At 37.6% G+C, this 12,347-nt stretch overlaps 1 protein-coding gene across 2 annotated transcripts in view; it reads right to left on the reverse strand.

Moving 5' to 3' along the window:
* Nucleotides 1-12,347, reverse strand: part of dgat1a (diacylglycerol O-acyltransferase 1a) — an 18,278-nt gene continuing 5,931 nt past the window's right edge. The window contains exons 4-18 of one of the 2 annotated variants that reach the window (XM_039605426.1): nt 7,219-7,259; nt 6,907-6,992; nt 6,334-6,386; nt 5,837-5,942; nt 5,471-5,599; nt 5,075-5,149; nt 4,711-4,814; nt 4,530-4,568; nt 4,053-4,094; nt 3,875-3,919; nt 3,492-3,604; nt 3,190-3,255; nt 2,932-3,019; nt 2,646-2,708; nt 1-2,566 (exon numbers count right to left, since the gene is read on the reverse strand). In XM_039605426.1, coding sequence (XP_039461360.1) covers nt 2,420-2,566; nt 2,646-2,708; nt 2,932-3,019; nt 3,190-3,255; nt 3,492-3,604; nt 3,875-3,919; nt 4,053-4,094; nt 4,530-4,568; nt 4,711-4,814; nt 5,075-5,149; nt 5,471-5,599; nt 5,837-5,942; nt 6,334-6,386; nt 6,907-6,992; nt 7,219-7,259 — 1,197 coding nt within the window. In that variant the 3' untranslated portion in view covers nt 1-2,419. The remainder of the gene's footprint in view (nt 2,567-2,645; nt 2,709-2,931; nt 3,020-3,189; nt 3,256-3,491; nt 3,605-3,874; nt 3,920-4,052; nt 4,095-4,529; nt 4,569-4,710; nt 4,815-5,074; nt 5,150-5,470; nt 5,600-5,836; nt 5,943-6,333; nt 6,387-6,906; nt 6,993-7,218; nt 7,260-12,347) is intronic. The other variant, XM_031742803.2, reaches the window with a different exon arrangement.

Here is a 12,347-nt window from a genome sequence, read left to right on the forward strand (position 1 = left end):
TTCAAATAGCCAACAAACCACATCTTTATTGATATATACTGTGGTGTCAAGACTCAGGGGAGGTCACCAAATGGGGGAAAGAGTTAATGAAAAACAAACAGACAAGTCCATTCATCAGATATAAATGATTTTTTTTTTTTTTTTTTTTTTTTTTTTTTTTTTTAAATCAAACACCACAAATATTTTCAGTGACAGCTGCATTTCCAAGATAATATTTTTCTTCAGTTTGGATTTCTGTACACATGAGCAAAACTAGCAATATATTCATTTTTACATATTGCATCAAACAAACAAAACAAAACAAACCACCAATATTGAAGAAACACCTCTGGACTGCTTTGGACACCTCTTGCTATCGATTGTACTGAAATACGCATTTTCTGTTTTTCTTTAGCAAGCTCGTGTTATTTAGATACATGGTTTGTAAATGTAGAAACAAATGTTTTTAGGGGAGGAAAAATCCCCCAAAAAACTCAGATGTTAACTCTGTGGTGTCAAACAATAACGGTATCTCACGTCTGACAAAATTCAGAACTGGGTCACATTTGCAGATGAAAGTGGGTCAGACAAAAAGCTTAAAAAAAAAAAAGTGTCATTTGTGCAATGAAATACTAATAAAGTGATCAGAATGATGCTATACTTTTGTGTTTTCAGGAAAACAAAGATTATAGCTTCAAAACTGAGATTTGGTAAAATATTTCAGTTTGAGCTTAGTGCAGTTAATCTTAGGCTCCCGCACAAATCACCACATCATACAAAGAAGCCCACTTGCTACATAGATTAAAGTACTACCTTTCCTACATTTTGGATTATATCACAAGTATTTGGCATCAAAACTAACAGCATTTTTCTTCATTTTAAATGCAAGCATTTTCTCCTTTTTACAGCAGGCACTTAGTATTCAGTGAGGAATGCCAACACTCAGTTCTACAACTGGTGCTCCAGGACAGTTTTTCCCTGAATTATGATCAAAAAGGAAAGAATGCAACCATTTTTAAACAAAAGGCTGTCACTTATCTCTGAAGACTGATAAAATAAGAACATCTTCCTACATCAATTTATGGTATGTTATCCACACTGGCAGTAGTGTCATGTTCTGACAATATCCAAAAAAAAAAAAAAAAAAAAAAAAAAAAAAAAAAATTGGACTCAACAAATACTGCAAATCATCCAACGTGATCAGCCCGTTTCAACTGCCTTCTTTAAATTAATGCAGCTTCAGTTTTCCCTTTTAACAGCAATGTCAACACGCAGATTACAGAACATGGAAATCTCAGCACAAATTTGTTTTTGTTTTTTTACATGATTTATACACCTTAAAATAATGCATCCATTGAAATCTATTGCTTCAATTAACTGCATGCATCTCAAGTGCAAAAAAACATTCATTGGTTCAATCTGGCAAATCAAACACTTGAATCATTAGTTTAATCACAAAATACCACATGTGATTTCAAGATGGCACAATCAAACATCCAGCAAATACAATACTGCAAAACTATAAAATAAACTCGAGAACTCAAATGCACAAGATGATAAAGCCAAGGCGAGTAAGCCGGCAGCACGTGCTCTTCCACTCAAAGCTTGCATTGATTTTGTTTGACATACAACTGTACAAATAAATCGACATCAACGTCCTGGTGCTCAGTCTTTTTGGAGAGGAATCCTTGCTTCCTTCAGTTTTCTACCTTCGGACATTTTCAGTGTCATTTTTAATATACCGTCTGTAATACTGGAAGTTATATTGCATCCAAGGATATATGCAAAAGTCAGTCTGGTCTATGTCAAGCCCTGGAGATTCTTAAGTGGCCAACCAGGATGTCAGGGTTTAGCTTGTAGAAGTTTACTGGCTTTAACATTTAAAAGTGTTGCCTCTGGATATACAAAGAGATACTCCTCAGCCCCTGATATAGAATCCCCATTTTCATATAGTTACTCTGGAAGAAGGATCCTGGATCCAGGCTGTAGCTTGTGCACAGTTGGCAGTGGTTCACACTTGTTGCACCTGCTGGTGTGTGCATTCTTAAACATTCACTACTGAGCGGAGGAGCGTGTGGTTTTTATTAGTCTTCCCACTTTTAAAATGAATGTATTAAAGCAGAGGAGTCCCCAACCCTCAAATAAGTCTAACCTTTGAGCCAATGAACAGTAGATTAAACCCTAGCACCATATATTTGCTTTTGTACAGTGGATCGCAAAGTTGGAGGCTGACAGGGGTGGAGTGTGAGACTAGACAAGACACTTAAATATCCAATATCATTTCCTGTTGGTTTTCTAATGTGCAAAAATAATGTCACAACTTTCGTGCCATTGTTTCAACAACTTCATAAACATCAGCTTGCCATGGATTCCCCTGAACCTGCTCTATAATACCTCATTGGCTTGTTTCGCAGACTGGTGTGTAGGTGTCTGTCCTGTGTTATGTAGTGCTCCCGTAATGAATGACATAGTAGTCATGGACGTACATCAACACGGCGATGGGCTGTCCAATGATGAGTGAGATCCACACGGCCGCGTTGCCGTAGTTTCCGTTCAGGAAGCGACTTACGAACCAAGCCAGAGGAACCTGAAGGGTTTAAAAGGTCAGAGGTGAATGCATGTGTATGCCGCAGTATATAATGAAATAAATAAATACATGACCTTACCTGAGCCATCATTCCCATGAATGCCCACAGTCTAAACATCTTGAGGGGAACACTCACCAGGTACTGAGGAAAGAAATACATTCTGTGTTTTAGAACTGAGCAGTTGCATTTATAACAGTGATGCTGTAAGCTAGCAACTCTTCTTTCAGTTTCTGTGCATGCACCAGGAACCTCTGAATTTCTGCCTTCATGTAGGAATAAAAACATTTAGTAAAAACAGTCTGCTTCACATACAGAAGTAAAAACAGCCATCAAAGGTGTTTGAGGCTAAATGTTGTTGATTTACCTCATGGAAAAAGGCAGAAGCCAGAAAAACAGCAGTCTGAGCCAGAAATTTGTTCACCCCCTTCCTCAACATTGGCTTGTAGAAATGTCTGCAAAACAAGGAAACAGACAAATGACTCCTGGTCTTTCTATTCATATCTGGGTGACTAGACATGTACTATTAATGAGACTATAAAGCCAATCAATCAAACCATGTGGCAATACTGATAAAAAAAGAAAATAAGACTAAAGACCTCTCATTACAGAGTTTGCTGCTCACCTCAGGCACCACTTGTGCACTGGGATGTTCCAGTTGGCCCAGAAGTATGTGACAGTCTCAGAGTTCCTGAAATCAAGAGCAGTTTAAGGAACTGATGTCAAAACTGCAGTGCGATTTGAATGAAAATTTCTAGGAAAACGCTCTTTGAAACCTATGTGATACATCATCTGTTGCATTTGGAAACACCATCACTTCTCCTACATCTGACAGACTGCTACAACGACATATTAAACTAACTAAGAAGCAAAAAATAAATGAAAGATGAAAGGAGTCACACAGAAAATGTATGCTTGACGACTCACCACCAGTCCCTGTAGAACTCCCGGTCTCCAAACTGCAGCAGCTCTGCCACAAAGTTCAGAGAGGAATGGAAAAACCAATAGAAGAATATTAACCATATTAGATGGTTAGGAACCTGGGTGGAGGCAGCCAGGGGGGAGGATTCGAAAAGGAGAGAGGAAAAGGTGTCTAGGTTGGCAAGGTTGAACTATTGTTGACTAACAAATGTAACTCTTGAGACCTCTTTTGAGAACAGCACAGTAGAAATTTCACTTTAAAAATGTTAAAATAATACAAAAAATAAAAAATGACAACACCAGAATAAAGGGATTCATTCGAGTGTTTAATTTAGATCAACTCTGACGTATAAATGAAAAAGTCTCTGATGTGCAGTCGTGATACTCACAGCTAGTTTCAGCAGCCGCTCCACCATTCTAGAAAAGTCCATTTCCTTTAAGAAGTAACAAATAAAATTATATCTTTTCTTTATAAAACTGCTCCAGTTTCAGGCAAATATTTTTTGACTCTTGCTTTATTGGAGCCATTGTAAGTGATGCAGTGAGTGTCTCTGTGTTTATACACACCTGGAACGGTTTCATTGAGTTCTGAACACTTGGGACCATCCACTGAAAGACACAGACTTAGGTCAGTTTTTTTGTTTGCTGCTTTCCCACAATATACTCAAAGAAGAAAAATGTTCGAACTAGGCATATCACAATTTCAGATTTTCACTAAACAATCTAAGAGAATGACAGATACACAATATTCAGCTACAGAAAACAAACTATAAGTCAAATCTAAATATATTTATTGCAGGCAGCATTTTCCGGCTCAAAGATTTCAGCGTGTGGTAATGGAGTTGAAGCAGAATGGCAACGGCTATACAGGGCAAGCCAACTTTGGCTGATGTGTGAAAGAAGTAACTGTAGCATCAGAAAAGTGACCATTGTTATTTCACGACACCCCCGATTTAAATCACACTTGACTGATCAGTTATTTAATGCATGCATACAGTGTATGATCAGCATGCTTGCTATGTGTCTGGTAAATATTCTACATACCTGCTGTATTAATCCCACTAACAACTGCATGAGGAAAAGCTGGAAGAAAAGAACACATTAAAATTTAAACAAAACATTCACACATTCATCTCCTCGTTTGTGATTATGATTCATTTTCTGTCATTATAATTAGGTCACTAACTAAAATTTTGGGACAGTGTTTCTGATCGTTTCCTCTCACCATTTCAAAAAGTCTTCTGATCAGAAACCTTTTGCGTATCCGTGGAGACCGTGGGAAGTTGAGCTGGTAGCAGAGAGTTGGTGCAAAGATGAAGTAGTACATGTCTAAAGACAAACACACAAACAGGTCACATCAGAGTGTCACATTAATGACTTGACGCTACACCTTCTGACTTTGATATTGGAAGGTTTAAAAAAAAATAATAACACCTTGTGAGAAACGTCGTGTACACAGGACTACTAGGGCTGGCCCAGGTAAACTACTTTAACAAGTTAATATTTACACAGCAAATATTTTGACCTAATTTTGTTTCTCAGTGTTGTTGGTAGCAATGTCCATCTGCACTAAGTGTGCAGTCTGTTACCTCTGTGTGTGAGGTTGCCTGGGTAGGAGACATTGGTGTTAATCGCTGACCCGTTGGAGTGTGCCACAATTGGACCTGAAAAACACAGGCAGATGAACAGGCACAACAATTAGAATTTCAAGCATCATTCAATCTTATTTTATTCATTATGGTGTATTAAAATGAATCCACGATGATTTAGCTACGGCTGTAGATCCAGCTTTCATCCATGGTCAATTGAAATAGCGCCAGTTGCACGTTACTATGCCACCACTAGATGGCAGTATAAGCAAACCAGCGCAACAAATCTCTGCAAGTATGAATCATCTACTGAATTCATTCACAGATATGAGTCGTTTTGTTGACCTTAGTCACAATGACTCAACAGCCCAGCAGTTCCTATGCTAATATACTTACATGAATATGATCGTGTCATTCTTTTAGCTTTGGCATGTCTGATTTCTCTGCACCACTTGTTGGAGTCCATGTAGGAGTACAGCTTGAGAAACAGCACTGTGTAGGTGCCTAAGGAGAGCACACCACCCACTGACACAGACACACACACAATGTAAGAGTCACTAGCAATGTGCAATAGATGACATGGTACATAATAAATAATGAACCAAGCATAGCTGGTTGTGTGTACAGGTTGACTCACTGGCTCACTCATATTCACCTTCCAGTACTTGACATTATTGCTCTTTGTTCTAATTTTCTAAACAGAAGACCCACTCCTCTTGTGTAAAAAAGAATAAGGGATAAAAAAAAATAAAAATCATGTACCTGGTGTGATGGAGGTCACAGTGAGTATTGAGGCTGAAGGAAAGATTAACAAGGATGTCAGATTGAACAAGTGAAGAATCATCCCTGTAGTTTCGGAGATTGTACCCTAGAAAGAATAAAGGACAAAAAGGAAGTAATATTTTATTAATACTTTGAGTATTTTTTCTCTTAAGGAACTGTGCAATCTAATCTGGATCAGCTTCAGTGTTCTTATCGGATTTAAGAGCAGGTATAAAAAGAGGTGGTGCAGTGATGTTGAATTTACTTTGAAGACTCCGGCAACTGAAAAGCACCTGTTTCAAGCACACATGGGAGATCACAGAATGACAACCTTCTAATCAAACCCACTTTCTTTGTACTGTAAGAAAACAGTGTTATCACATCAACAAATAAGCTTACTGAGGTCGAAGAGTCCCAGAAGAAGAACTGAGCATCACAAGTTAAATGAAAATTTAATCCAACACAGAAAAACACATCATATTAGTGTAGGGACTTACCACAGCCAGACGCCGCTCTGTGTACAAGGCTGCTAAGATGAACACATTGGACACTAAAACACAAAAACAAAAACAGTACTCAAACTCTTTGATTTTTATGGCATAGCATCTCACAATCAATCATTACTCAATTTATTTCAGTCAAGAACTTCAAAAGACAATTTGAAGAACAACATTTAAATATGACCTTTTTTTTTTTAGTTCTGCTTTCTATAAATACAAACGCTTTCACCCTAGTGCTGATTTCCTGTGTTGTAAAACACAGACTGCATCAAGAATCAACTGTATCCAAGTAAATAAAATCTGAAGAGTCATCAGCAAAATATATTATACACAGAGGCTCACATGAACTGCACTTCTATGTGGCAACATTACACATTTGAGCCACTGAAAAACTTAATTATGCTGGATCCATTTAGATCTTTTGTACTTAAAGAAGCTGTTAATAACCACTACACACAGCAATACAACTACAAACCATGTTTGTGAATTTTATAATCTCAATCCTAAAGTCACAAATAAACACATGGCTGTAACTCAATCACCATGTGCAGTAAAATAAAGGCTCCATACCAATGATTAGGCATGCTGCTGGCCAGCTATAGGGGTCCTTTAAGAAGAGGGACACTACTTGGATAGGGTCTACCAAGATGCCATACCTGAAAAAGGAAGAGAAATACATTTTACAGCTAGGAAGTCATCTCTTAAAGTGATGCAGAAGGCTGGAGCCTGTCCCAGCTGATGTGGGACAAGAGGAAATTAGTTTCATAACCTAAGACATGGAACAACCTCATGCCTTAGAACATCTGTACTGCAGCAACAGTCTAAGTTGTTCTGGGCGTGAAGCACTTCTTAATGTGTAAGCTCTTATAGGTGCATACTCACTTTATAATGTTCTCTAAGAAAAGTCGTGCATTACTCAGCACCTGAGAAAAATGCAACAGGACACAATATTAACATGACTCGTACGAAAGAAATATTTCAAAGCATATTTCAAAGTTGTTCTTCATTAAAAAGCTGGAAAAAAAAAAATACGTGTCTGAATCTTCAACATGCAGATGTAACTGTTTGTTTGTTTATACACATTGAAACAGTTGCTATTCAAATCAGAAGGAAAAAACAAAACACATTTATTCTTATGCTGGAATTCACTGAGGAGGAGGATATTAGAAATAAAAATGTTAGATGCCGAGTTATAAATAGATTAGATCCCCAGCTAAATTTAGCCACATGTTCCTGCTGTTCACATTGACACCCTGCTGAAGCACGATCTGGTAGAAAGTGTCGAGCCAAACAAGTTTATTATTAAATTGTATATTTAAGTTCAGAGTCCAGCTTCATCTCAGCTGTCGGGGCTATCAGAGAGTCTAAGATAACACTAGACTTTGCACAATTTAAAGAAGCAACATTATGTATGGGATCTGTACAGTTCTAGTTCATTTTTATACTAGTCACTAGCTGCTTAAGCTAGTTAAGATGATGAGGACATTTGGTGCATGACACTTATAATGGGGTCATGCTGCAGTGAATATCCCCATCAGCTCGCCAAACCCCGGCAGCAATGTGGCTTTGTCTGTAGTCCAAACCAGTAACCTTTACCTCAGTAACCTTCAGCACAGAGAAGACCACTGTAGCATGTCACACATTTATTGTAGCAACATTTCTAGAGAATATTGCAACATTGAAGATTTTACAAAGATTTGCTATTTTTTCCCCAACTTCCTGCAGTGGAAACAAGGCCTACTGTGTCTTCTCTATCCTCCCTGTGCACAGACAGGTCAGTGTCAAAGTCAGAAACAAATCAATGACGAAGTGTTTCAGTGGTATAAAATAATTACAGCTGACCACATTTTCAGTTCAGTCTGTAATATCCCTTAATAATGGATCTATGACTTTTAGGAATATATAAGGGCATGAACCTAAACACTACAATATGATCAGCCAAATAATGACCTACAAATAAAAAACAATATTATCACTATATTATAGTAAGCAAGTAAGAGTGAGTGAGTGAGTGAGTGAGTGAGGTCATTTTTCAGTGTCAGTGTTTTTCATTTCTATACATATCATTGAAATACTGATGGGACATCAGTTCTCAACACAGGATATTAAGTCATAGGATCAGAGAGTCATGGGGTCCTCGGGAGGCTGAGGTAAAAGTAATGATAAGGGCTGGGTACAGGGGCAAAAGTCTCTGCGCTCTAGTTTATGTTATGTTTGTTATCATTTGTAATGTTCTAGAAAATGAAATGCTATTAATAAGACTAAATTTTTTTCATCACATAACATACTTTAATATACAACTATCAAACTATACAATTATTAAATCAAAATATTACTTCTATTACAAAATATTACCACTTGTACTATAATGCAAAATGAATCAGTTTTAACAATGAAAGAAGCCACTGATGTTCGCTGAACCTGGCCTCTGGCAAAGGTGCCCTGAGAAAACAGGTGAGAACAAAAATCAAATCTTCAAACAGGCTTTACATCACCTTGCACTGACCTTGTCAGCCTGTGGCCATATAAACATATAAAAACTACTTTACATACACTTGGAACAATGCAATGAACCATTCTAGGTCTCAGGTACTCTTCCCACATCTATGACCAACAAGCTCAATACTGTGTCTTAAACCATATAACAAAGATGAAGGAGAACTGGTCGCAGCCTGCTTAACATCATCTGTGCCTTGTTAGTAGCTAATGAAGTTTTCCAATTGAAAATGCACAGGTCTGATTTTGGAGAAGGGGGACACCTTAAAACTAACATCTGGTATGCAGCTATTTGCCAAGAAGATGGGTCTGCAGCAGAATGAGCGATCTTCTCTTAGAGGTCCCTATAAATCAGGGGTGGGCACCGAGGGCCGGTGTCCCTGCAGGTTTTACATGTGTCCTTGAACCAACACAGCTGATTTAAATGGCTAAATTATCTCCTCAACACGTTCTGATGTTCTCCAGAGGCCTGGTAACGAACTAATCATGTGATTCAGGTGTGTTGACCCAAGGTGAGATCTAAAACCTGCAGGGACACCGGCCCTCGGGGCCTGGAATTGCCCACCCCTGCTATAAATGGACCATAATTCAGAAGATGCCAGCTCAGTAATTAAAAACACGATAAGTATTTTATCCTGCCAGCAATGCAGAGGATGGTGTACCAAGAATATTGAGTTTTCTGTCACAAGAAGAATTTTTTACTAGTATTTTAGGTTAGTTTCTTAAAAACTTAGTTTTTCCCTGTTATTTTGTGTTAAATCTCACAAATAAAAAAAATAAAAAAAAATCATGGAGGGCACAAAATAAGAATAAGAATAACTTTATTTATCCCGAGGGAAATTCTTTTGTCATGTACAAGCTCAAAGCAGCAGGAGAGACAGAGGAACAGATGAATAAGATATACAATAAGAATAGTAGTATACAGTAATATATAGTAGGAGAGAGTTATTTGATACTGTCTTACACTAACGAAGTAATATATATAACTATATCCTGGAGAATAAATAACTGAACTATCAGTGCAGGCGATTCTAGAAAGTGACATAGTATTGTGCAATAGAATAAAGGGAGTAGCAGCGTATGATGGGGGGATGAAACAAATATTCAATAAGGTACTGTTGGGTAATATTGCACGGTCTGAAAGGGAACAGAATAACATTGGTAATAGTCTCAGGAAAAATACATCTATATTCTCATCTCTAGAAGCATGCACTTCTACAGCTGACATTTTAGGAATTTATCTGATGGTCCTTGTTATCGAGGACAAAGTACACAACTTACTGAACTGCTAAATATACACACATTCAAGGCTCTAGGGTTCCACTTCACATTTTTACAGTCTGATCCTAAAACATCCTCTGAAAAATGTCTAAAGTGAACACCATCCATTGGGTATGTGGTGACCACAAAGTGAAAGATGTGCTGTCGCGGCAATCTAAACCTTCAAAAACGGGAATAAACCCGTCATAGAACCACCCACACACATACATACAGAAATCTGCATAGATACATGCAGACAGAGTAATCATGCAGGTACATCTAAACACACATATGCAAAGCTCACAAACACATACACACAAAAAGGACATATAGAGTCAGATTCCCTTTCATGTGGATTACAGCTAACTGGATATTTTTAAATCTAGATGCCTATTATAAGGCTAAAACTGACAGGATTCTCTGGGCCACTGCAGGCCGTCTCTGGAGACAGACAGACACCCACACACACTTCCCCTCACTGGACTGGGGCAGAAGCTCTTGTTTCTAAATGAGGTTAACAGTCCTGAAGTGTCCTCAACACAGAGGGACATGACATATTTAACTAAAATGCCTGCATTCAGCTAACTTCAACAGAAGTATGTTGCTGAATGAAAGCCAGGTTTGCCAATTTACTTATTAACGCTAGTAGCACTACAAAGTATGGCACCCACAATGGTTAGTCTTTGCATACACTGTAGCAAACCATTTCAATTAGTTTAAAAGGAGCTCCAGCAAATGTTATTTTCAAATCATTGATTATAGCTCATACTAGCAAGCATTGTGAGCTATTGTGAATGAAGGAATTTCTTTGTCATTACTAATAAAAATGTCCCTGCTACAGCTAGAAAATTGAGTTTTTCATAGAATTGATAACTGTTAAGGATGTTAGCTCCCTTTTTTGAGAAAGATTTTTTAAAAAGCTGATGTTATAATTTATTAAAACTTGTGAGTCCTGGCACTAACAATTTACAGTAAAGAAATTACCACAATATTGGATATGGGTCCAGTTAGATCAAAGTTAGAGCTGAAGCATTTTGAGTCAACCTCTTTGGAAAGAAGTATCACGAATGATCTCCAAAGTTCTAATTTATTTATTTATTTTGCAGTCTTCCCAGATGGATTAAAAGAAAGATAAACACCGTATGAAAGGTCCTACTGGCAGTTAGCAAAAAAAAAAAAAAAAAAAAAAAAAGCCAACACATAGTAAACACTGAAGCCAGCACTAACACTGTTAAAAATGTACATACCCTGGAGCAGATGACCTACTCAATAAGACTCCAAAATGAAATAGGAGAGACAAGATAGGAGAAACGGTGCCATTTAACCATTGAAACAGATTCACTGTCATCATATGAGGAGAAAGAAGTCCTCTTTTTCCTATTTTACTGTGATTCTCATCCCACGACCTCTCGTTTTTTTTGTTGCATTTTTTGTGTGATGTTCATTTATTTGTCTAATATGAAAAACTCAAATAAAAACTTAAAAGACAGGACCTTATTACTGTGAGGAGAGAGTGTTAACCACTGCGATGCCACACTGCCCTAAATCACGAATAAAAGGAAAACAATTTGGCAGCAAATTAAAAACCCTTGCGTAATATAAGCCCATCTAAGAAAGTTCACTTTTGATGAGAGAGAAAGTTCAAACAAGCTCACTGAGATTAAACAGTAGCTTACCAACACACCTCTTATCAAAATTATAGAAATATCTACAAGAAATGGCAAACCAGGCCAGAGCAAAACCAAAATTTAAAAAGAAAAAAAAAAAAAAAAGAAAGACAAAGAAAAAAAACTAAGTACTTATGTGGTTAATCTGCAAGTGTTATGTGAGATAACACAAAAGTCGATTTATCAGCGTTCCTGCAGACAACACGACAAGTTAATGTGTCACAGAAACTGTAACAACAGGTTTAACAGCAAGCCCAGAGGGATGTGTACTTTGTGTGGGCTGGAACTTTTGTTTTTGTTGTTAGAGCAACTGCCAGAAGCACTCCTGAAATTCAAACATGCTGCAGTAGTTTGGAGTTTTATACACTTTGTACACTGTGGATGGCTGAGTATGACAGAGTGAGGCAAGTGGCAAAGAATAAGAATAACCGTGCATGAGCTGTTGAGATTAGAGAGTAATTCTTGGAGATTTCTTGCATGAGCCTTGTCCAGACCAGTAAGATTTAGGTGAATGAGGGGTCTAACTTTCTCAATGTTACACAGTTTTCGAAGCCACGGTGGTGTACATTTTCATTTCTGCGTGGACAT

The sequence above is a fragment of the Oreochromis aureus genome, linkage group 22, assembly GCF_013358895.1.
Source record: "Oreochromis aureus strain Israel breed Guangdong linkage group 22, ZZ_aureus, whole genome shotgun sequence".
Taxonomy (NCBI): Eukaryota; Metazoa; Chordata; class Actinopteri; order Cichliformes; family Cichlidae; genus Oreochromis; species Oreochromis aureus.